The sequence below is a fragment of the Hylobates moloch genome, unplaced genomic scaffold, assembly GCF_009828535.3.
Source record: "Hylobates moloch isolate HMO894 unplaced genomic scaffold, HMol_V3 SCAFFOLD_2, whole genome shotgun sequence".
Classification (NCBI taxonomy): Eukaryota; Metazoa; Chordata; class Mammalia; order Primates; family Hylobatidae; genus Hylobates; species Hylobates moloch.
Genome location: NW_026652277.1, coordinates 113,280,227 through 113,306,759, shown reverse-complemented (window position 1 = coordinate 113,306,759; position 26,533 = coordinate 113,280,227). Strand labels below are relative to the sequence as shown.

Here is a 26,533-nt window from a genome sequence, read left to right as displayed (position 1 = left end):
TTTACATTTTAGAGTAAGTTTTAGGTTTACATAAAAATAGCAAAGAAAATATGGAGTTCTCATATACTCTTCCTCCTACCTGCCCCTACCCTCCACACGGTTTTTCCTATAATTAACATCTTTCATTTGCTACAATTGATGACCCATTATTGAAAGATTTTTATTCACTAAAGTCCATAGTTTACATTAGGGGTCACCCTTTGTGTTGTACAGTTCGACAGGTTTTGACAAATCTATTATACCATATGCCCTCCATTAGAGTAGCTGAAAAACTAGTTTTGCCAGCTCTATAACCCTCCTGTGCTATACTGATTCATCCCCGTTCCCTCTCCCCCTCACCCCTGGCAATAACTAAGCTTTTTGCTGCCTATAATTTTGCCTTTTCCAGAAGGTCATATAGTTGGAATCATAAAGTATGTAGCTTTTTAGAACTGGCTTCATTTATTTAGCAACTTGAATTTTTAGGTTCCTTCATATCTTTTCATAACTTGATAGCTCATTTCTTTTTACTGCTGCATAATATGCCATTGTATGTATGTTTATACATTCACCTAATGAAAGACATCTTGGTTGCTTCCAGTTTTTGGCAATTATGAATAAAACTGCTATAAACATTTATATGCTGTTTTTGTGTAGATCAATACGTTTTAACAGAAGATTCTAACATAGTAAAATAATTACTGTTCCTCTCTGTAGTGCCTGCCTACTTATTTTTGAACTGATAAATTATGTGTTAGAAGCATAAATTACATGGAAATCACTAACTGGAGACAGAATATTTAAGATGAATTAATTCAAAGCCTCATTACATATACAAAGAAATGGACAGTCATTAGAAAGATTGCACAAATTTCTAGATAAATAAACAGACTCTTTAAGGCAGGGAAATGAATAACAATGGTACCAAAAGAGAAGCATGTGGAAATTAAGAAATTGAAGGTAAGAAACTGCCGGAGAACTAAATTTTAAGACCTAAGTTTTGTGCTAGCCGCCATGTATAAATAAGTAAGTCCCATCTAGGACAACAAAATCAAAGTTAATGGAAAAATAATCCTTATGTCCCCTATCCACTCTGAAAATAAGAATGGCAACTAGAACAAAAGATAGAAAAAATAACCTATAACATATGAGGCTTTAGGGAAACTCTGGCTAGCCAGAGGAAGGCATATGCTAGAGAGAAATGCTGGTGAGAAAAGTGTCTGAAGACAATTAATCCAATATTTTATAAGTGATCACTTACAATCTTGTAAGATTACTAGCCCAGCTTATAAGAAGAATATCACCAATGAAAATAAGAATGACAACAAAAAGTTTTCTCAACATAGGACCTACCAAAAAATTATTTTATGCATAAAATGAAAGAAACAAAATGAGAAAAAAATAAATATTAAACAACAGAAAGATTATGCTGTGAATCACATGAAAATTATAAGCAAAACATTCTTCCATAAAAGTAAAAACAAAACAAGATTCCTGTTTCTAATAGTGGACTAGTTTAAAATAACAGTTGGTCTAATAGTAGACCAAGCACTCCCCATGAAAATAACCATTATTATTATATAAAACACGGGGAGAAAATGTCTTAAAGAGCTGAAGAGAGTAAGAAATGTTCTGGCCAAATTGAAGGGAAAATGTGAAACCAGAAAGATAAGTGAGCAAGGAGGTCTGTTTGCCCCAAGCAAAATTGGTACAAGTAAACCAACTCTCAAAAACAGTGAATTAAACTGCAGGTTCACAATGCTTGTACAGTCCTCTAGCTTTAGACCTAATTTAAGGTAACCAGAAATGGTATTCTAAACAGTCACCAGGCAGAAGCAAAAGAAAATCCTTTCCGGAGGAAGGCATCTTCTTCCTGGGCCTCAAATTATTCACAAAAAGTATTTTTTAAAGAACAATAAATAGTATACAATCAAAGATAATTAAGAACACAAAGAATAAAACACCATGCACAAGAATCAGCAGAAACAAGACAACAGCAACATGCAACAACTTCAGGTATCGCGATTACACACACTTCTAAAAATTACCTTCATAGTTTAAAAAAGATAAAAAGCACTTACCTTGAAAAATGCAGAAAATCATTACTATTGTCCTTTTCCTAATTCATCTACTACTCTTCTATTTCTTTTTGTGAGAGGCAGGGCAGTATAGTAGAATATGAATGTGCTTTGAACATGTATTCAAATATGTCACCACTTATCAGCTACATGAACTAAGGGCAAGTTAACTTCTTGCTTCTGTGGCCTCACCATCAAAACACAGATAATTCTTACCTTTCAGGATATATTTTAAGTACACACATAAAATTGCATTAACTAGACTATAATATTCAAGAAATATTCGTTCCTTTAACTACAATATTGTTTTTTTCCTCACATTTTCCCCTCCCTCTTCAACCATACCCCTCTCCTAGCCCGCACATACACATGTACACACACATGAGCTTTTGCTTTTTTTTTTTTTGAGACGGAATCTTGCTCTGTTGCCAGGCTGGAGTGCAGTGGCGCAATCTCGGCTCACTGCAACCTCCGCCTCCCAGGTTCAAGTGATTCTCCTGCCTCATTCTATGGATTACAGATAGAATCCCTCCTCTGGGATTACAGGCGCCCACCACCACACCCGGCTAATTTTTGTATTTTTAGCAGAGATGGGGTTTCACCATGTTGGCCAGGATGATCTCGATCTCCTGATCTCGTGATCCTCCCGCCTCGGCCTCCCAAAGTGCTGGGATTACAGGCATGAGCCACCGCACCCGGCCAGTCTTTTCCATCTTAATACTATCATCTCCATTCCACCATTTCTTTACTCTCTTCCTCAGGCTTGATTACATTCTAGTCCTATGCTCTCCAAAATAATACCCATATCTACCATATAAATTAAAATTTTAAAGAATTAAGTTTTCTTGCACACTCAACTAGCTACATTTCAAGTGTTCAATAGCCACATATGACTATGTATCTACTGTTTTAGGCAGCACAGATAGAGAATATTTTCATCATCACAGACAATTCTACTGGATAGCACTGCCATATTATTCTGATTCTCCTAATAAATTAACCATCCCATTCTTTGTCTAGTAATTTCTCTTCCTCTTTTATCCTCTTTGCAAGTACATTCTATGGCTGTGGAGGAATGTTCTTTCTTCTCTCTTACAATGTTGTTATGTTTCAGCTTCTTCACTGCATCAATTATGACTTCTAGATATCTAATTCTATCCCTATACTGTGATCCACAGCCCAACTAATCATTATACAGTGTCTTTTGGACTGTGGCACTGAATAAATACTAGCCTGGGAACCACGCCAGTGATTGTCTTACTTCTTAGGAGTGGTGGGAATTTATAATGGCAGTGAATCCTTGATAGTGACACCAGAGAAGTGTCTATAGAATAAGCAAACTGAGTATCACTTATAAGTAAAATCTACTACTCTGTATTTCTGTCATCCTAATTGCTTATCAAACTCTAGGATGCTCTTTGAAGTCCATTCTTGAAATATTAGCAAACTAAATGCAAAAACTCATGTCATGTTGCTCATGTCACCCTTCCATGTCACTTATTACAAGACCTTCAATATAATTGATAGTCAGTTTTTTTTGTTGTTAGTAAAGTGATGCATTCAAATAGGACAACAGTTAAGAATATAGGGTATAAAAATCAGATAGGCCTAGAGAATCGAGTCCTTATTCTTTATTTGATAGATGTGTATCTTTAGGTAAGTTATTTTACTTAAGTTTCCACATCTGTAAAATGGAGGATAAAGTCTGTTTTAAAAAGCACAAATGAGAGAATGCATCACACAGAGTAAAACACCTAAAAAGTGATTATACATAACATTTAATAACAAGAAGACAGTATAATGATAGATAAATTTGGATACCTTGAGCCCCAGAAAACTTGTTATGTGTTCATAGGAAACTTAGAGCCTCTTTTGAACATCTCAAACATTCTTTCAAACTAAAGCTTTAAGAGAAAAAAAGGCAAGCTCATTTCTAGACATAACACAATTTTCACTATCTTACCCAGGGTGACACACTTTTAACAAAATATTACAAGGTACAGAGAAAAAAAGCAAGAAAAACAATTCACTGACAAGAAACAAAGCAATCAATAGAAACAGACTCACAAACGAGACAGATGTTGGAATCATCAGAGAGAGAATATAAAATTACTGTAATGAATATCTTAAAGGATCTAATGGGAAAAGCAGCTAGCACACAAGATCTGGCAAATTTCAGCAGAGAAATGGGAACTATAAGAACAAATAAAACAGAAATGCCAGGAATGAAAGACTACTTAAAAAGATTAATTAATGCCTTTAATAGGCTCATTAACAGAGCTGAGGAGATAATCAGGAAACTTCAAGGCAAGTCAAAAGAAATTACCTTATCCAAAGTACCATAATGAGAAAAAAGACTGGGGAAAATAATAGAACAATGCATTTAATAGTTGTGAGATAAATATCAAAGTTCTAGTACACATGTAATTGGAAACCCAGAAGAAGTAGAAGGTTTATTTGAAAAAATAATCAGGCTGGACATGGTGGCACACGCCTATAATCCGAGCACTTTGGGAGGCCAAGGCAGGTGGATAACGAGGTCAGGAGATCGAGACCATCCTGGACAACATGGTGAAACCTTGTCTCTACTAAAAGTACAAAAATTAGCTACGCATGGTGGAGCGCATCTGTAGTCCCAGCTACTTGGGAGGGTGAGGCAGGAGAATTGCTTGAACCCAGGAGGCAGAGGTTGCAGTGACAGTGAGCTGAGATCAGGCCAGTGCACTCCAGCCTGGGCAACAGGGTGGGACTCCATCTCAAAAAACAATAATAATAATCACTAAGAATTTTGCAAAATTAATAAAAGACACAAAGCAACAGACTAAAAATTCAGAGAACACCAATGAAGGATAAATAACAAAAAATAACAGGAGTAACAAGTAACCATACCATGCTTAGACTGCTAAAAAGCAAAATATGAAAAAGAAAAAAAAAATTAAATGCAGCCAGAAAACAACAACAGCAACAACAACAATAAAACATATCTATCCAAGAAAATGAGGATATAAAAAGATTTTTTTAAATTACGGCAGACTACTCATCAGAAACCATGAAAGACTGAAGAAAAAGAAGAAAAAAAGAAATGGAATACATTTTCAAAATTCTAAAAGAAAACAATCCCCTAAAACCCATTGATAATTCCACAGCTGATGAAACATCTTTCAAAATAAAGGCTACAAAGAAAGTTTGAAAATATTCATTGCAAGGAGACCAGTAAAACAAGATAAAAGAAATTTTTAAGAGGGAAAGAATATGATACTAGACATACACTTGGATCTACATTAAAATATGGATGGGGAACACTGGAAATGGAATAAATGTAAAAAACATTCTTACTTTTAATAACTGTGAAAAACAACTGATTATTGAAAAGAGTGATCAGCAAACTACGACCCATGGGCCAAATCTTGCCTTTTACAGGCCAATTCATCTATATATTTGTCTATCTATTGCTTATAACCATTTTCACACTATAAGGATAGAGCTGAGTGGTTGCAAAGAGAGAGAGGGACTCACAAAATCAAAAATATTTATTAGGTTGTCCTTTACAGAAAATGCTTGCCAACCTCTGGCCTACAGCAACGATAGTAAAATATCATTTCTTATGTGATAGAATTATGACAATAGCAAAGTATGGGAGGGAAACATAGGGAATATCAGTGGTGAAGACCTTACATTACACGTTAAGTATGTATCATTTGCAAGTAGACTGTCTCCTTGCAATGAATACTTTCAAATTTTGTTTGTAGCCAAAGGTTGGGCATCTATAGCAATATGAAAGCTTTATGGAATATCACCACTCTACAGTTATAAATATATCCTTTAAACTTAATGCAAATAGTTACTATAAAAGGAAATTTTATGACATCATATTAGATGTTATTAGGTACATTTAAACTTTATGCGTCTAATTCATCTCATTGTGACTTCTACTTTTATGTACAAATTTTTAAAGGCAGGAGATGCAGAAGTAAGAATTGTAACCTTACTAAAACAAATATGTCATACTTTCAGGAAATATTCTAATGTTGAAATCCATCCAGTGTTTTTAAAGCAACAATGATTCTGAAAACAGAGGAACTGGGAAATGTGACTTGCTCATCTTTATGTCCCTAGAATCTAGCACAAGCTTGGAACATCATGGAAAGTCAATAAATATTTAGTGCTAAACTGAAACAATGGGAAGATAATTTTAAAGTCATAGAGTACATTATGTTTTGCTAAATGTAACAGTTCTCTATTTTGCCATAACAAATTATCACAAATTCAGTTGCTTAAAACAACGTAAATTTATTATCTTACAGTTTTGCATGTCAGGAGTGTTGACATGGGTCTTAATATGCTACGATCAAGGCCAGGTATTGGACTGGATGACATTCCTTTCTGGAGGCTCTAGGAAAGAATCCCTTTCCTTGCCATTCAAGCTTGTAGAGGCTACCACATTCTTTGGCTCATGAACTTCTTGTTCCATCTTCAAAGATAGCAACAGGGGGTCGAGTCTCTCAGTGCATCCCTCTGACTCTCTCTTCCCTCTTCTTCTATTTATAAGGACTTATGTGACTAGATTAGCTGTACCCAAATAATGAAGGATAATGCCATCTCAAGTTCAGATGATTAGCAATCTTTTGCACCTGCAACCCTAATTCCCTTTTGCCAAATAAAATAATATATTCACAGATTGTGGGAATTACGATGTCCACATCAGAAAATGGGGGCCATTTTCTGACCAGTCTACTAAAGTTTTAGTAAACTGTATAAAAATAAGAAGGCATTCATCTGGTACTTTTAGAGTTGTAATACAGCAATACAAGAGGATAGAATACATGATACGTAATATTTTACTTAAAAGACTTGAAAAGGATACAAATCTACCATATGCCATTATAATATATCTGATACATCATATATAATAATTGGATTTTAAACATAACATTAATAGTTCATTTTAATTTTATCATTCTTTTCAATGAAGGGTTGAGCCATTAGGATTTATGCCCACCACACTTCTAATTGTAAAAGCAGAAAATCAACCAACTTGTACTCTGCAATATAACAGTATAATCACTTCACACAGCAATTCAATTTAAGATAAAAAGAAGGCCATTTATATCAAAGGAAAATTATGAATGTTAAATATGTAGTCAAAGCATAGTCAACCATACAACAATTTAAACAGCCTTCATTTACTATCTTCTTCAATTCAAAGAATGCCAGAGTCAGCATGCCAGCTCCATGGATTAAAGTAGGGTTTTGAGTCAGTCAAATTATTTTCTGCCTGGTAACAATGAGTATAATTCAATATTTAACTCATTAAGAAATTATTTCTTTATTTACAAATTGATTGTCACTTTTATTATCAAGTTTTTTCTTTTTTAATTTTGTCTAGGAGAAAATCCACCAAAAAGTAAAATATTTGCATCAGTAGTGAAGCTGTCAACATTTAAAATTGAAATGTCAATGTTTAGAAATAATTAATGTTCATATACAGGATACAATAGTAAAATACTATACAGGGAATATAAATATGAGATAGGCATAAAAATGTTAACTGAAACTTTTCTTCCTGATCACAAACTATACCAAACATAGTGTAACACACATATTATTTATATCTAAAATTTATGTTTACTGCATATATTATTTATATGTTTATGTATTACAAATATGTATTAGTATTAGTTATATTTATAATGGAGGGGAAAAAACCCTCCTTGTATACTATTCAAATTGCAAATGAAAATTAAAACTTTAAAGAACAACCATTTTCTCTGTCAATCTAGCATAGTTTGTTTAGCCATATCAAGACAGTCTTGAATAAAGACTTAAATGTGATACAAAGTTTTTGTAAAAAATAGAAAAAATATCATTTGAAAGGATTCTCCTCCCAAAAGCAAATTAGTAAATAGAGACAGACACACACACATACATACTGACCACACAGAAGTCAATGCTGTCTTAACTGACCCAACCTATTTTATGTCATAATACATATAGAACATAGAAACTAAAGCTCTAAGTATACTATAAAGTTAAATTTTATAAATACTTGAAAAAAGTTAGTCCATACAAGGAAAACAACTTATCTTGCATGTATCTGATATAGATTCATAGAATTCTACATTGTTTTGCTCATCAAAGACTCTTGTGTTTCTCTAAGTACATATCAGCTCTATGGTGAATTCATGCCTTTAGGTAGAGCTAGAAAAATGTAAGAATACCCAATTTCTTTTTCTAGCTCTACTGGTAGGGGCACTAAAAAGATAAATGAAACTGAAACTGGAAGCTTTTACAAAGACTATATTAACAAACTGAAGAATTTTCAGGCACCAAGTTATATTTTTCCTGTAATTCACCTGTGGGACAATATGACTCTATCTAAATATATGTAATTGGAGTTCCAGAAGGAAAGAGAAGAGAAAGGTGAGAAGAGGTAGGAACAACAATAAGAATCAGTTAAGTTAAAGGGGCATATTGTAAAAAGGTACAGTTATAAATAAAACAAATGAATAAAATAAGCCAGAAGAAAATATAAAACAGAATAATACACATATGTAATGTAAGAAAAGGAAGAAAAAGAAGGAAAAAAGAAACAGACATGTGGGACAAATGGAAAATAAACAGAAAAATGGCAGATTTAAAATCATATCATCATTACATTAAACATAAATGAAATAAACAGACATTAAAACTGACAGAATAACTTTAAGAAACAGAAAAGCAGGACCAAATTATGTGCTACATGCCTAAAATTTGAAACAGCCCAAACACCTATCAAGAGGTGAATATAAAAGCAAATTTGCCAAAATCAAACAATAGAAGACTTCTTATCAATAAAAATGACTAAGCTATTGATATAGTTAAGTGCATTTCAAAATGTTGTGCTGAGCAAAAGATATACACACATACAAATGCTGAATGACTCTATTTTCATAAAGTAATAGAACACTCATAACTATTCTCCAGTGATAGAAATCAGATCTGATAGAAATCAGATCCAGCTGATATGTATACAGTTTTCAGCGGTAGGGGAGAAGGTAGGCCTGAATAAAGGAATTATGATGAGACTTTTCGGGCTACAGAAATATTTTACTTCTTGATTGGGGTGGTATTCAAACAGGTATATACTTTTGAGTAACATCAATGAGCTGTAAACTTAAAGTGGGAAATTCATTGTATTTTATGTAAATCACAATTTAATAAAATTGAGAAAGTGAATTAAATTAGAAATCAACAGTATATCCAGAAATGCTCCAAAATGTAAAAATTAAACAATATACACTAAGGGCAGCATTAAAATGTGGTTGCCTAGATGTTTAAGATCATACATACAGTTTAATTTGGAGGTTTGAGCTTAACAATATAATTAATAATAATGAGAAAATTAACTAGTAATTTAAAGTTACACAAAAAATCATTTATATGCATATATACAGACACAAACACACACACACACACACATATATATATATATATATACACAATAATTACCAATTGAAGCTGAGCGCATTTGTCTCATGTGAGTTTCTATGACAGAAGGATCCCGAGAACTGTAACTTCCCAATTCAGGATAAAAGCTGGAGCCAATGTCATCTGGAGGGTTGTGTCTCCCTTGTGGATAATTCTTGGCTATTCTAGGGTCCCAATGCTCTAACACTGGATGATTCCAATGTATATATTTACCATCAAATTGTGGATTTCCATACCAACTGTAATAAAATACATGTAGATAATTGTTCAGAGGTGGTAGTTCATCCAAGTTAAGTTCAGAGGCTTTGGAAGGTTTCATAGTGATTTCAACACTTTTTAAATTCTTGGTATTTGTTTCACTGTTGATTCTGTCACTCTTTTGGAAATCAAAACTTTTCCCCAAATGAATAGTTCGTTGATGAAGTTCTGGAAGAAGGTCAAGTCCAAAAGGAGCTCCAAAAGTAGCTGTATTTGGTCTCAGCATTTTTAAACCCATCATCAGAGAGAAAATAAATAGAATAAAAAGTGCCAAAATGATGCAAGTCCTTCTCCGAAACTTTGCCATGATGACATACTTTAAACTCCAAAATAGTAAGTGTTTTGCTGCAATTTATTGAAAAAAGATAATTAGTGTTATCGACAGTATTTTCCAACGTATTCAACATGAAAACTAAAATCCATAAATTTCATTACATTGAATAATTAGTACTGATTTCATCATATATTGGTGAAATTAAGAAAGTGAAGTAAGACGTTAATTATATCATCATATATAAATGTCTACAATAAGGGTCTATGGCTAGAATAAATGGCAATATTCATTTGGATATATCACTATGTACATGCCAATTACGTTTAGTCAGACGAACCTTTAGTTAATTTTATTTAAGAAATTAAAATATGTTTTTCATTACTTGAACAGATTACATGTATACTGAATGTAGGAAGGGAACATTCTATGTATGTGAACTAAAATTCTTTTTAAAAATCATTTATTTATTTATTTATTGTAGAGACAAGGTCTCACTATGTTGACCAGACTGGTCTTGAACTCTTGGGCTCAAGCGATCCTCCTGTCTCAGCCTCCCACACTGCTAGGATTACAGGTATGAGTCACCACACCCCTGGCCTGAACTAAAATTTTCTAAATCTAAGTGTAAAATTTACAAATCACAGTTAATAAAAAGGAAATACTTACTAGTGTATAAAAAACTCAGTCATTAAATAGATTTTCCAAAAATTTTTTAACAATTTCATAAGAGGGAAAAATTATAAATTTTAAATAACATTTTGAAGTGAAATAGAATCAGACAAAATTTTTTAAATGACAGAAGAGAAAAAAAGAATAATCACAAGTAAGATATTCCCAATTTTTTAAAAAAAATTCATTAGGCTGGGCATGATGGCTCATGCCTGTAATCCCAGCACTTTGGGAGGCTGAGACAGGAGGATCACTTGAGTTCTTCAGTTTGAGACCAGCCTGGACAACCACAGGGAGACCCCATCCCTACAGAAACTTTTAAAAAATTGGCTAGGCATGGTGGTGTGTGCCTGTAGTTCCCCAGCTACTCATGAGGATGAGGCAGGTGGATTGCTTGAGCCCAGGAGGTCAAGGCGGCAGTGAGCCATGATTGTGCCACTGCACTCCAGCCTGGGTGACAGTGCAAGAAAATGTCTCCAAAAATAAAATTAACTTACAACTCTGAAAATCTTACTGAACAGAGGTTATAAACAGTAATTTATAACTTCTGAAAGGGTATTATATGTGTTTTTGTTTTAGTAAGTATGTTTATGGACATATACTAATGCAGTGCTTCTTGGCTGATTAAGAAAAGACATTTTTGTTGTGTGTGTGTGTATATATATATATATATATACATATAAGTATATAGGTACATATACACCATATGAATGAAATATTCAAGTCTTTTTATATACAAATTTCTTATTAGAAAGGTATTTGGCACAATGCTGACATTGACTGCTTTATAAAAGAGTTCTATGATATGGTGCTGTTATTCTAGAGAATTAAGTTAAAAAAGACTTAACTCCAATAGAAAAGACAGACAAGTGAAACTTCCTACAAACTGCTGCTTCTATTCTATCGGGGGAACCCACCCCCAATATTTCAACGTAGGTTCTTTCTATTTTCCATAAATGTCGACCAGTCAGAGAAATAAGAGAGAGAGTACAAACAGAGGAATTTTACAGTTGGGCCGCCGAGGGTGACATCACATATCGATACGACCGTGATGCCCACCTGAGCTGAAAAACCAGCAAGTTTTATTAAGAATTTCAAAAGAGGAGGGGTTCCAAGAACAGGGAGTAAGTCACAAGATCACATACTTCAAAGGGCAAAAAGGAGAACAAAGATCACATGCTTCTGAGGAAACAGGAGAAAAGGCAAAACAGTACTACTAATAAGGTTCTATGTTCAGCTGTGCACCTACTGTCTTGATAAACATCTTAAACAACAGAAAACAGGGTTAGAGAGCAGAGAACTGGTCTGACCTCAAATTTAGCAGGGTGGGGTACTGGAGGAGACCAGGGCGTATCTCAGTCCTTATCTCAACCACACAGGACAGACAATCCCAGAGCGGCTGTTTATAGACCTCCCCCGAGGAATGCAATTCTTTTCCTAGGGTCTTAATATTAATGTTCCTTGCTAGGAAAAGAATTTAGTGATATCTCTCCTACTTGCACGTCCATTTATAGGCTCTCTGCAAGAAGAAAAATACGGCTCTTTTTGCCCGACCCCGCAGGCAGTCAGACTTTATGGTTGTCTTCCCTTTTTCCCTAAAAATCACTGTTATTCTGTTCTTTTTCAAGGTGCAGTGATTTCATATTGTTCAAACACACGTTTTACAATCAATTTGTACAGTTAACACAATTATAGTGGTCCTGAGGTGACATACATCCTCGGTTTACGAAGATAAGAGGATTAAGAGATTAAAGTAAGACAGGCATAAGAAATTATAAGAGTATTATTAGGGAAGTGATAAATGTTCATGAAATCTTCACAATTTATGTTCCTCTGCTGCAGCTCCAGCCGGTCCCTCCGTTCGGGGTCCTTGACTTCCCACAACACTATTCTACATGTATTTAGGAAACACTAAACTAACCAAGTATATTTCGTTAACAGCTAAAATCATAAGAATTATTTTTAAGGTTAATCTTGTTTAATTGTGAATAGTGAATAATATAAAGAATAACATAAAAGAATAGTACAAAAGACATGTCTAGTTTAAAACATATAAAGTAAACACTGAAAAAGAAATCTGCCAGCTTAAAAGCTCCTTTCCACTTCTTGCGTTCCCTGTGAATCACCAGTCCTGCCCTTCTCCCTGCCTAAGGGCAACTGCTTGAATTTTGTGTTTATCATTACACCTCTTCCTTCTTTATAGTTTTCCCACCACACAAGCATATCTAACTAAAGTTAATTGTATTTTGTCTGTTTCAAACTTTTAGTAAATATGGTGTGTGTACATGTATACATTATATATGTATATCTGTATACTATATATACAATATGCATACTGTAAATATATCAAGGCATGCAGGTACATACATAAACATGTGTAGGTGCATATGTACACATACATGCACATATGTGTATTTACATATTGTGCATTTTATGTTATATATGGATACATGTATGTCATATATATTTACATAAAAATATGTATGATTATATATACATAATTAAATGTATTTACATTTATAAAACTCCTGGGAAACAATATTAATTACTAAATCTTTTCTGACACTACCTGGTATCCTAACTCTTACCCATCCCTGCATTCCATCACATCAGTTCCCTCCCTCTCTAATAAAAAGCTATGTAAATGAACTTTTAGTAAAGGAATAGGTAGACAGGTCTGGAGATTTTTTTTTAATAACTATATACATATTGGCAAAATGTTCCCCCAGAAGATATCTAATTAATTACAAATGGGGACATAATAACAGTGGAAAACCTACCAAAACACCAATTTAAACTAGTGATCAAAATTGACTTTATCAGTTAATTTGGATAAATAAGTATTGCCATTAGTCTTCAGAGAAGCTGTACTGAGAAAAACACAGAATCACTGCTGTGGTACTCTTGTTAAAAATTAATCCAAATCTAATCATGAGGACGCATGAGACAATATATTAAAGAGAGGATACACACAAAGACATAAATACACATATATTCATATATGTGTGTACACCACATACATACACTATATATAAAATGTATGGCTTACATACAATGCAACATAGAATAAGTAAGGGTGTGTGTGTTTGTGTATAATGGTAAGTAAATGTGGTAAAATATTACCATTTGGTGAATGTGCAGGAAAAGTAAACAGAAATTGTTTGTGCTATTTATGCCAGCAGTAAATTGAAGAATGTGAGCTGTTAACATACCTGCTTATTTCTGGAAAGGGCTAAGTCACAAAGTCTTTCAAATCCTGCACTACATGACTTTGCGAAGTGAAATTTCTACATGTGAGTTGTGGCAGTCCTGTTGCACTAATAGGTATAAAAGTATGGGCTGGGCGTGGTGGCTCACACCTGTAATCCCAGCACTTTGGGAGGCCGAGGCGGGCAGATCATGAGGTCAGGAGATCGAGACCATCCTGCCTAACACAGTGAAACCCTGTCTCTACTAAAAATACAAAAAATTAGCCAGGCACGGTGGTGGGCGCCTGTAGTCCCAGCTATTCGGGAGGCTGAGGCAGGAGAATGGTGTGAACCCGGGAGGCAGAGCTTATAGTGAGCAGAGATCGCGCCACTGCACTCCAGCCTGGGCAACAGAGCAAGACTCCGTCTCAAAAAAAAAAAAAGATGATAAAACCATTTTGGCATGCCATTGTAATTTGCTGTCCTGAAATTTTCAAATTATTGATATCACAACAAACATTTCCCTTTGCTTAAAGAAAGGGAAAATTTTAATGAGACATGAAGCAAAAATAATATATTAGATGTAATATATCAACTATTATGATATATAATATCATATCATTTGTATTAAAGATACACACAGAAGGAAATATACTTAAACATGTAAAATAGTTATGTCTGGATGAGACAACAGTGATATTTTCTGACTCTGTTTTCTAAAAGTAGAACATAATACTTCAGAAGGAAAATGTTTGGATAGGTATTCTATAAGAAAAAAAACAATGGTAATGAATGTTGGAAGAGTTACAGAGAAAGGAGAAATAACTAACAGATTTATAAATTAGTAAGGCATTGATTTTTGAAATGTTGACTTCAGCTGAATGGCGAGATTCATGAAAGATCAAGATATATAATAAATCTGAAGATGTAAATTCAAATCACTCACACTTAGTTGTGTGATCCTGGTAAATCACTTAGCCTTTTCTTAAAAAAGAGGGTATCTGTTTTGCCTACTGATAAAACTGTTCTGTGAATCATGCAAGACAATTTGAAATAGTAATGTTTTAATCAAACAGTAAATACTAATGAATTTATAAATAAATGAAAAGTGAAGAAATATTGGAAACTTTAAAAAATTTCTTAGGTTCATTTTCTGGATATACTCATGAATACAAAGCACAAAGTGTCCATTTATGGAAGCTGTTTTTTTTTCTCTCTCTCTCTCTCGCCTATGATGTAATTTCTTAAGTTGATCCTCTGTCTTCTCATTTTACATTATTCATTCATTCAGTTAAAATGTGTGTTTATCACATCACTATAGATGATACACAAGCTCAATTTTAAGAGATGATCTGCTGGCTCTGGCTCAACCTCCATATCTCAATTAAGTCATCTCAACCTAAACAAACACAGATGGGCACTGAGATTTAAAATATGAGCTCTGTAGTTCAAATGCCTGAGCTCAAATTCCAGCTGTGCCATTTTTTAGTTATCTGACCTACAAAACTGACCTGATCTTTCTGAGTTCCTTTCCTCACCTATAAAATGAGTTATTACTTCACTCATAGGATTTTTGTGAGGATGAAATTAGTATTGTAAAACTCTCAAAATCATGTGGCTTAGTATAAGACTAAATAAATATGAGCAATTGCTTATGACAATGATTAAAGATGGGTGTCTGACAAGCAATTAAAATATAACATATTTTATTCTAAGTGCCTATCCTCTATATGACCAACTATTGAAATACCAGTCACCTTCAAGTCAAAGTTGAAATGCTGCCTCTTCTTGATACCTCTCCTGATTCCACAGTGAAAAGTACTTACTCCTCATATATTTTATTGTTAACAGTATTTACTTTTTAAATTGTCATTTCTTTTTTTTTTTTTGAGATGGAGTCTCACTCTGTCGCCCAGGCTGGAGTGCAGTGGCGCAATCTCGGCTCACTGCAAGCTCCGCCTTCAGGGTTCACACTATTCTCCTGCTTCAGCCTCCCACGTAGCTGGGACTACAGGTGCCCGCCACCACGCCCGGCTAATGTGTTGTATTTTTGGTAGACACAGGGTTTCACCGTGTTAGCCAGGATGGTCTCGATCTCCTGACCTCGTGATCCACCCACCTCGGCCTCCCAAAGTGCTGGGATTACAGGCGTGAGCCACCGCGCCCAGCCAAACTGTCATTTCTTATGTATTGTATCATGCTGTGCATTTATCTTTATATCACCTACTAGATTGCTCCTTAAGTTTCAGAAATGGAGTCTTTATCTTCACATTCTAGTAGAGTATAACATATCTTTCACATAGTCTTCATTAAGTGTTCAGCTTAAAAAAAGTTAATTTCTGGCTCTTTGCTGTTTCACTGGTATTTAGGCAGTGTGTGTATATATATGTATATATACGTATATGTATGTGTGTATATATATACGTATATATATACATATATATATCTGTGTGTGTGTATATAGACTACTGACAGTATACACACTTGATAAGTTTACAGTGTATACTGAACATATTATAAAGAATCATAAAGATCCAATAATTTTAAAAACCCAATTTAATAAAAAAAATCATCTTCAACACTGCAAAACCACAATGACCCTTGAGATGCCTAAAATGTCTGATCTTGCAGGAAAGGGGTGGAGGAACTAATTCAGCTTCAATAAAAGAAAAGTTTTATAAGTCACCATAGAGAAAAAATTACAAGTTTATTGCAGATATGTTTCCAAAGCAGGGACCTACTCAAAGTATTGGCTACTGAAAATGTTTTCTCCTCAAAAGGCTGTTTACATTACTCATACACAATAGGTTCTTTTGAACCTATAGCTTCTGTTTTTTGAGTTTTGTGCTTTTAATCTTTTGAAATGCTGACTTGAAGCTTAGTGATGTCTAATAAAAAATTATTGGACATATCCAGCTAGCTAAGAGACCCCAAGAGATTCAGAAGCAGGGTGGTATGAATTAGTACTTCAAAAATTATTTGCTTTTATCATGTAACTCACAAAAGCCAAAAAGACTTCCCTTTTAATTATTATTAACTAAATTAAATCACACAGACTTCTGGTGCTTTTTTAAAAAAATATATGGCTTTCTTCTAATTTTATTTTGTATAAAGCCACCGGAGATAAATATAACTCAATACTAGAAGACACATCTGGAACTTTCAAAATCAGTTTCAAAATCAATCCTTGCCCAGGTCAGTTTTATTGTAAACACTTGTACCCTCTGGTTAACAGAAATTCAGTGAGGTTTAGTTTCTTTCTTTTTTTATTTATTTATTTATTTTTGAGATGGAGTCTCACTCTGTTGCCAGGCTGGAGTGCAGTGGCGCCATCTTGGCTCACTGCAACCTCCACCTCCCGGGTTCAAGCGATTCTCCTGCCTCAGCCTCCAGAGTAGCTGGGACTACAGGAGCACACTACGACGCCCAGCTAATTTTTGTATTTTTAGCAGAGACAGGGTTTCACCATGTTGGTCAGGATGGTCTCGATCTCTTGACCTCATGATCCACCCGCTTCGGCCTCCTAAAGTGCTGGGATTACAGGCGTGAGCCACCGCGCCCGGCCGCATAATTTTTTTTAACCTCATTTTACAAATGATGAAGCTGAGCAGTTGGTAACTTTTTCAAAAATCTCTGGGCCAGCAAATGGCCAAGAAACCAATCTAAGGTTAATCACCCAGCAAGGAGCAGATCGAGTCTGGCTCAAGAACTCAAGTTCTTGTCCATGCTATTCTGCCTTCCTTCAAGGTATTAGACAAATCAAATTTAGAGGATACACCACAGTTATTTTTGTGACATAAGATGAAAGCCGCTGCTATATGGTTATGCTTTCAATTAAGGATTATGTACCTAATAAACAATGATTAACTGTTACCTACCCAATAAACTGTGCCCAAACTTAATCTAAAGACAGCTTAATCTATTTTATGATCATACATTCACTATTCAACACACGAATAACAGCAACAGCCCCGGAAATGGTGTTTTCATTGTTGTGATTTTTTGTTTTGGGGGGTGTTTTTCTGCACTGAGCCTGAAAATCCACAAATTCACAGCATTCTTGTTTTTTTCAGGTGTGTTACACCTGAAATAGATGTATTGTCATGAAAGTTATTTGCAAACAACGTGACACAGTATCACCAATATCTAGGTTTTACTTTATATTTTTGTTTCAAACTACTGCCTCAATACTTTAACGTGAACAACCTATTCCAGTCCCATTTTTCTTATTTTCAAGTTCATAATCAACATTATCCCCCCCTTGTTGTTTTATAGCACTTCCACATTTTCTCCTAACACTTATTCATAGGGTCTTGCAACAACAAAACCAAACAGTTATAACTGCCTATACTTCAAGTTGCTTCTTTGGAAAAAGGAACAACAAAAACACTAATCCAGCACTGTTGCATCCCCAGACTTAGCAAAGGCTAAGAGTCTAAGATGACAGTGCCAAACACGTTAACAGGTGAACTGAAAAACCATCTCTAGCGGCCTCGCCATCCGACGGTCTCCTCCCGATGCCGAGAGGCGCTGAGACAGGCAACAGCTACCTTTCCGTTGCACCCTGAGCCCAGCAGGCCTCGGGCCTTCCACTCTCCCGGTCGGCTCAAGGCCCACAGGCAGTCTGGGGGCACAAGGAGAAGGTGCTGAAAAAGGCTTCCATCCGACCCGAAATTTCCAACTTGTCGGGGAAACAAGGAAAATCCGAGGCGACAGGAGGTACCGTTTCAAAGAGGAGGCGGCGACGAGGCTGGTGAGGTGGGGATAAAGCAGTGTAAAAGGCAGTAAAACTAACGCAGACTAAAACAGGCGTAAGAGTGACAGCGTAGGTTAATCGAGGGGGCTACAGGCTCGCCGCTGGGCGCCACCAGCGCCTGCCAGAAGGGCGCCGGGTCAAAGGGCGCCCGGATGAAAGCGGCCACCAGATTGGCTGGCGGGCGAGCGCGCAGGCGCCCGCGGTGGACCTCGTGCCCGCCGCCGCTGCTGGCGCTGGCGCCGCCGCTTCCAAGGAGTGCGAATCCTGCAGCTACTTACCAGGGTCGGGTAATTCACTTCTTGCAAGGACTCGGCTAGAAGCGAGGTTGAGACCGCCAACATAGAGCCCACTGCCGCCGCGCCCGGAGCCCAGACAGCCCCTCCTCCCCGAAGGCGCGCGCACAGCGTTCCGGGAGCTTTCAGGGGCGGGACGGGCGGGGGCGGGGTCACGGAGCGGGCGGGGCTGGGGGTCTTCCGGAGCCTCCGGTCGCGGGTCTGAGAGGACGAGGGCGGGAGCGGCGCGGAAGAAAGAGGGGACTGCGTTTTGGGGCGTTCTGTAAGAGGGGAAAGACGTGTGGATTGGAGTCAAACTGCACTCACGCCTTATTTCTGCAAGCAGAACTCACTGTCCTTAGAAACGGCCTTCTGAGGCTCTGTTGGGAGGCTCTAACTGTATTACAGAGGACACATTTTTGTTTGTTTTTATGTGAAACAGTCAGAAGTTGCTTCCATCACGTGCTTCATAAGTACACTGGTTTTCAAACTTTTTAAGTTGAGGAACTGTTTTGATTTTTTCTAAAATAGAACTTTACTTGGAAGCCCAAGGTAGGCAGATGCAGATGGCGTTTTTAATTTGCGAATGTATTCTATAAAATCACATCTGTACCGAAGTACTAGAAATAATTGAGGATAAGTCAGATGTGAAGAGCAAGAACTTTTGAAATAGGATTACAACTGAAGGTTTCCATCTTACATTAGCTTCAGAAAACAAGAAAATGCTATCTTTGGTTACATGGTAACAGGAAGTCCTTATTCAAGGTAGAACTTGCTGATGTGAACAGTTTCATAAGGGCTCTCCTTAAAAAGATTTTGTACACCAATTTTAATTGGGAAATATACATATGAGTATATCTCATGTGCATAGCTTAAAGAAGAATGAAAAATGCCCAGGTACCCACTGCAGAGCTTAAGAAAAAAAAAATGACAGTATTTTTGAAGCCTTCTAAAACGGCCTCTCTAAAAGCATCTCCTTCCTTCCGTTCACCATTATGCCGAATTTTATATTACTCATTCCGTTGTATTTCTGAAAATAGTTACATATGTACAATTCCCTAAAAATACTATTTTCCTAGTTTTGTATTTTATATGTGAATCATTCTTCATTTTTCCCCTTTTTTCACTAATTTAGGTTTTGAGAGGTTTTGAGATTCGTCTATATACAAGTCCATTTCCCATTAACTAGACTGGCACATCGTTACCGTTATGCTATTGTTAGACTTTTTAAGTTTTTGCTGACAAGAGCATCTGATTGCTCTTTTAATTTGCATTTTCCCTTTTGCTAAAGCCTGTTAATTTTATCTCATTTTTTATTAAATTGCTTGCTTTTGAAAATTATTTTGTAGATAATATTTATTTTTTCTAGTTTAATTCTCTCTTGTAAGTTACATGTGTTGCAAATGTCTTCTCTTAGTTTATGGACTGTCTTTCCAGTTTTTATGATGTTTCTTGATTGCCAAAAGCTTTATGCTTCAGTATACAGCTTTTTGAATTTAATAATATTTTACATTTTAATGTTGTGCTTTTTGCTTTCTTGCTTACAAGATTCTTCCCAACATAAGATCAGAAACTATTCTTTCTTCTACAAGTTTAAAAGTTTAATTGTAGAAATTTTAGACACAGAAAGGACAAATAATAACATAATGAACACCCATGCAGTCAGCTCTATGTATTAAACATTTTGCAAACCCCTCCTGCTAATTATTCTTGTCTAAAATTGCTTTAACTATACTTGGCTCTTTACTCTTTCACTGAAATTTTAGGATGAGCCAGCCAAGATCCATTTAAAAAATTGGATTTTAATTGGGCATTTTATTCAACTTGAGAATTGAATTTAGAGATTTAGTGAAATGTCTTCTTATCTATGAACATGGTATATTTATTTTATTCAGGTACTTTATGTACTACTATGCTTTGTAATTTATTGAATATCTTTCATTATATTGCCTCCTAGTTTTATTACTAAAATTAGAGATCTCTCTCTTTAAACTCTATTTTCTAATTGTTTAGTAACATTGTATTAAAAGAGCATCAATTTCAATATATTGGTACTATCTCGAGAAGCTTTGCTGAATTTTTTTGATTGCTTGCTTTATTTTGTTGTTACATCTTTGGATGACCTATATAGGTAATCATATCATTTGTAAATAAGAATAATGGTTTCCTTCTTTCTCTATTTTCAAACCACTTATTCAGTTTTTTCTTTTATTTATTAACAGAACATCCAGTGCAATGTTTAATGGAAGTGATAATGGCATTCTTGTCCCATTCCTCACTTTACTGTGATACTGCTAACATTTTATAATGATGACAATGTTTGCTGTGGGGTTTTGGTAAATACTTTATCAATATTATTAAGTGTTCTGTTTCCAGTTCATAATGTATTGTTGTTTCCTTTTTTTTAAACCATGAGTGACAGTTTAATTGATTAAATGCTTTTTCTGCATCTATTGAGATAATCATTGTTTCCTATTCTAATATATTTATGGGAATGATTAATACATTTTCTGATGTCAAATGAGAGGGAGAGGATTTTATTTTATAAATATGTTAATGCATGCTCACTTGCTTAAAAACTGGGTACTTTATGACTGCCAGTGTAAATAAATTAGGGCAAGTAGATTCTCATTGCATCACACTCTATTCATTGCACAGTGGTGTTTATAAACTGGATTAGAATTGCTGCTAGTGCCCCATCTTGTAACTCTGACTGCTGTACCTATCCCCTGCTATTGTCAGGGAATGTTGAGATGGCAATGATAGAAATAATTTGTCAATATTCTTTTTTTCTTTCACATCACTTTTTTTCACAAAGTGTTTTTATGTAGATTTTTTTTTTTTTTACTTGACATCACTGGAAAATAAGCAATGTTTTGTTGTAATTATCACATATATAATGTTTTTACATTCTGAATCTTGATTTTATTTTCAAATATGGGAAGGCCATAATAACGGCCACATCCAATTTTTTTATCTCTCATATATACATATATTTTTAATTAGTTCAATAATTTCCTGAATGTAAACAATGTAGAATTTAGTAAATTAATAAGCACTGATGGGAAAGGTCTCCAAGATAAATGAGCAAGTGATTAGTATGTTAATACTTACAAGAGAAGTTCACATTATATTAATATAAATTTTAAATATATATGTGCATGTATGATATATAAAAATATCTGAAAGGATATATGCATTGTTACCTATAGGGATGTAACGGAAGGGGAATGAAGGAGAATTGTCTTTTTTACTCTCTGTGGTGCTTTTTTTTTTTTTAATATGAGCCCATATTTATGTATTTTTTTAATTAAAAATACAGCACCAGAAGAATATGCCATTCATCTAATAGATGGTTTCTTGGAAAGAAAAAGAGCTGCATATGAATTCATTTGTGTAGTAAATAGACATTTTAAATGTGTTGCATCAGGGGTAATCAGTCACTGAGAGTCCAAAGACAAAAATGATCCAAAGAAGGAAGAATGGATAAAAAAAAATCCCCCATTTTTTTTTCTTTTTTGTCAAATTCTTGTATGGAAAGATTCTGACACAATAAACTAATAGTAGCCTTTGGTTTATCCTAATTAACATTTATTAAAATCATAGTCCTCACCCCACAAGATCCTTCAGGTTAATCCTATCTTGCTACTAGAAAAGCAGCAGCCATTTATCTTATCTTTTGGCATCAGCATTGAAGAGTCTTCTTTGTATTTCCTAGACCTAAGCAAACAGTTATACCTTCAACCATCTTTTTCTTGCCTGTATTTCAATGGGCCCTATTGTTTGTCTCCTGATTATTTCATGTCTATTCTTCCCCTGTCCTAGAAGTTTCATTAGTATTTCCTAGCCATATGCCATTTATACCTTTGCTCATTACTGCTCTCACTGAGGACAAGAAATCAATTTCTGTCCATATCCTCTCCACTTACATTAATCAGAGATATGTTTTGTAAGCAATAGAAATTGAACTGGCAAACCTAAAAACAAATAGACTATGCAAAAAGTTACAGAATTTAGCATGAAGATGAAGGCTAGTACATTAGGTAATGGCAATGGAAAGGAAACAAGAGGGGCTAGGAAATTGGGAACACAGCCTTATATAACAGTACAGATTAGGGCACTGCTGCTTTCAGGGCTGCACTGAACTCAATGCTGCTGACACCACTGTGAGTGACTTCTCAACTCTTTGTTATCTACCTCGTTGCTTCAAGATTCAAATTTTGGATTGAGATCATTTGATTAGCTTACTCTAGGCTGTATGTCTTTTCCTCCTTAGCCTCCTTGAAGTAGAGCCCAGAACTTTTGGCTTTAATGGGAAATTGGGCACAAAACACACATTATTCTTCCGAAACCTGAAGGATTTTTAGATTCTAAGTAGTAACAAAATAAAATAAATCCCCAAACAATAGTCCAATTATCCATCACAGTATGCTTCACTGTCCATATAAAGTCTACTTTCTCCCTTACAATTTTATACTTACTGATTGTTTTATTCATTTAATCCCTATACATTTATAGGGAGTAATATGAAACAGCAGTAATTTCTTAACTAACTAAATTGTTCTGTTCTTTTTATCATATCTTGTATCTATGAAGGTGTAACTAGGGTATTCCTTGACACAGTTTGGGATGCAAAGAATGTAACTCCAATAAGTGCCATGAGTAAAACACTAAAGTTTCCACCAGTTTATAGCAGCAGATAATTCAGAGAGCCAAACTCATTGTTTCCCCTAATGCTCTGATCCTTTCACTGTACCTACCAGCATCCTGACAGCAAAGAATCCATTCTAACTCTATCTCACATAAATTCACGAATTATTATCAGACCAAGGAAAAAACTTGCCTTGGTAGGTCATGATTAAAATTCACTGGCCTTGTAGTGGTCACAGGTTTTAGGGTGACTTCTTGATGCATTAGATAAGGCTCTTCTAAGAATTGATGTACGTAACCCAGAATTAAACTCAGTGTAGGTAACTTCTAACTAAACAGGCCAAGCCCCTTTGGTGAAAGTTTTTCTCATTCTCTGATCCAAGTACTTGCCCAGGTCATGGCCCTCCTGAGTGACGGAGATGGGAGAGCGTTCTGCCTTCCCAAATAAAGAAGGCAGAAAGTTCACCTCTGGTTGAATGGTGCTGTTAGATGCTAATGCATTGATTGACTAGATATGGAACATTTCTCCTTAAGGAAACCCTATCCTGAAGGAAACCCTATTCTGCAAACAGGCATAGTGGCAGCTAAGGCAGATGCATGTCTTTAGTGGAAACCAGAGCCAGCAGGGAGATGTAGCACTTCCTGAGTTCGGAAATGACTCCACCAGTTGATATAGGGCCTCTCAGTGTGTTGAAGGAAGGAAGTCCTATGTTTTATGATTGAGCATTAGTGTCATACTACAATCAGCCACTCCCCAAATGTTGCATCACTTAAACTCCAGGTTTCACAGAGAATTTCCTAAGGTATTAGGTTTGAGTTTCTTCCTTTGTAGGATGCCATGGGTTCTTTAACCAAACCAACCTAATCTTTCTCCTGCCATAGTACCACCTTCTTCTGCCATGCAAAAAGAAGCAGTTTGCAAAAGTCAGTAAAAGAAAAAAAAATGCCTTGTTATTTCTCAAAATAGATGAGCTCACTTGTCTTCTATTTATATAAGAGAGACCACAGTAATTCTTCTCAACAGTATCGGCTACAAGGTGATTTTCTGTGCCTGCTTATTCTAAGAAGTAGCTGGCAATTTCTCTTGTTAAAAGAGAAAAAGAAAAAAACATACATTTACTCGCTGATATACATTTTTCTGTGAGAGAACCCAATTAAATAGCAGGCCTGTGTTGTGTATGTCTTTTATACACCCTGTAATGCCAGGTTCCATGAAGGCAGATCCAGAGATAGTCTAATTCAGAGCTGGGGCTCCAACTCCCAACACATAGTAGGTGCTTATTAATAATTCCCAAAGATACAGAAGTCCTCATCCTCTGAACCAGTGAATAATAATTCAAATGGCAAAAGGGACTTTGCAGGTGTGAGGAGGGATCTTGAGATGAGAGTTGTCTTGATGGGCCCTAAATATAATCACACATGTCTTTATAACAGGGAGGCAAAGGGAGATTTGACAAAGAAGAAGGCAATGGGACTACTGAAACAAAATGCTAGGCTGCTGGCTTTGAAGATCAGACTAGGGACCAAAAATAAAGGAATGCAAGCATTTCATTCAAGCTCTAAAGGCCAGAAAAGGCAAGAAAAACTTTCAGAAGTGAGAGTGACCATGATAATACCTCAATTTCAGCCCAGTGAAACTGACTTCAGACTTCTGACCTCCTGAACTGGAGGAGAATAAATGTATGCTTTTTAAGCTACCAAGTTTCTGGTAATTTGTTCTAGCAGCCACAGGAAACTAATACAGTTTTCAACAAATATGTGTTGAATAAATAAATCAATGAACAGTAGGGATTCAATAAATATTACATTAATTATAAGATGCCCAGATTGGTTCTTTGAATGTGAGAGAAACATCATTCTTTAAATGTATCTGCAAAGTAAAAGCTAATTGCATTAATATAAACTGAGTTCTTATTTACCAATTTTTATTCTGGTTGTTTTTGTTTTGGTTTGTTGAGATGAGCAAATATGTTAGCTTGATAATAATTGGTTTTATTTGATTATGCATTTATTCACAATGTTGAGGGGTGCCTACTTTCAGAATACATATATTCATCACAAATCTCTACCTCCTAGGAGTTTGCCATCTACCAAGAAACACGGAGATATACCGTGTGTGGTTTATATTATCTACTTACCACTGTTTGGGTTACTTTAATTATTTTTGTATATGTCTATATCTCAAAAGAGTTTGTGCCCCTGCAAGGCAGTCTTTTCTGCATTCATCTATTTACAGCATCTATCACAATGCTTTCCACATAGCAAGACTTCAGAAATATTTAATTGAATGTATCTAGTGGCCAGAAATTCATGCTTTATTGACTGAATAAGGAATGAAGGAAACACAGTGTAAGAGTATGTGTGTGGGAGTGTGTGTGTGTGTTTATAAATATGTATGATAATTTGGTGGTAACATTTTGCTGTTCTTCTTTCAAAATAAATTCCCTGAGTGTGATGTCTACTCATCTGTTAAAAATATGCAACAATAATCGCCATTCTAACTGGTGTAAGATAGTATCTCATTGTGGTTTTGATTTGCATTTCTCTGATAGCCAGTGATGATGAGCATTTTTTCATGTATTTTTTGGCTACATAAATGTCTTCTTTTGAGAAGTGTCTGTTCATATCCTTCACCCACTTTTTGATGGGGTTGTTTGTTTTTTTTCTTGTAAATTTGTTTGAGTTCATTGTAGATTCTGGATATTAGCCCTTTGTCAGATGAGTAGGTTGTGAAAATTTTCTCCCATTTTGTAGGTTGCCTGTTCACTCTGATGGTAGTTTCTTTTGCTGTGCAGAAGCTCTTTAGTTTAATTAGATCCCATTTGTCAATTTTGGCTTTTGTTGCCATTCCTCTTGGTGTTTTAGACATGAAGTCCTTGCCCATGCCTATGTCCTGAATGGTATTGCCTAGGTTTTCTTCTAGGGTTTTTATGGTTTTAGGT

The 26,533-nt window shown here is 35.4% G+C and overlaps 1 protein-coding gene and 1 long non-coding RNA gene across 5 annotated transcripts in view; one reads left to right on the top strand and one right to left on the bottom strand.

The window, feature by feature from the left end:
- The window catches only part of MANEA (mannosidase endo-alpha), a 30,517-nt gene extending 11,367 nt beyond the window's left edge, over positions 1 to 19,150 (bottom strand). Inside the window, exons 1-2 of the mRNA XM_032155503.2 lie at positions 18,948 to 19,150; positions 9,546 to 10,127 (exon numbers count right to left, since the gene is read on the bottom strand). Of these exons, the coding sequence (XP_032011394.1) occupies positions 9,546 to 10,089 (544 nt within the window). The 5' untranslated portion in view covers positions 10,090 to 10,127; positions 18,948 to 19,150. The remainder of the gene's footprint in view (positions 1 to 9,545; positions 10,128 to 18,947) is intronic.
- LOC116469853 (uncharacterized) lies at positions 18,873 to 25,373 on the top strand. Of its 4 annotated transcripts, none has more exons than XR_009212429.1 (3): positions 18,873 to 18,956; positions 21,164 to 21,277; positions 25,026 to 25,373. It is a non-coding gene; the product is annotated as an uncharacterized LOC116469853 (long non-coding RNA). The 4 variants fall into 4 exon arrangements; XR_009212431.1 differs by having other exon boundaries at positions 18,897 to 18,951; XR_009212430.1 differs by having other exon boundaries at positions 18,897 to 18,993.
- The last annotated feature ends 1,160 nt before the right edge of the window (positions 25,374 to 26,533 follow it).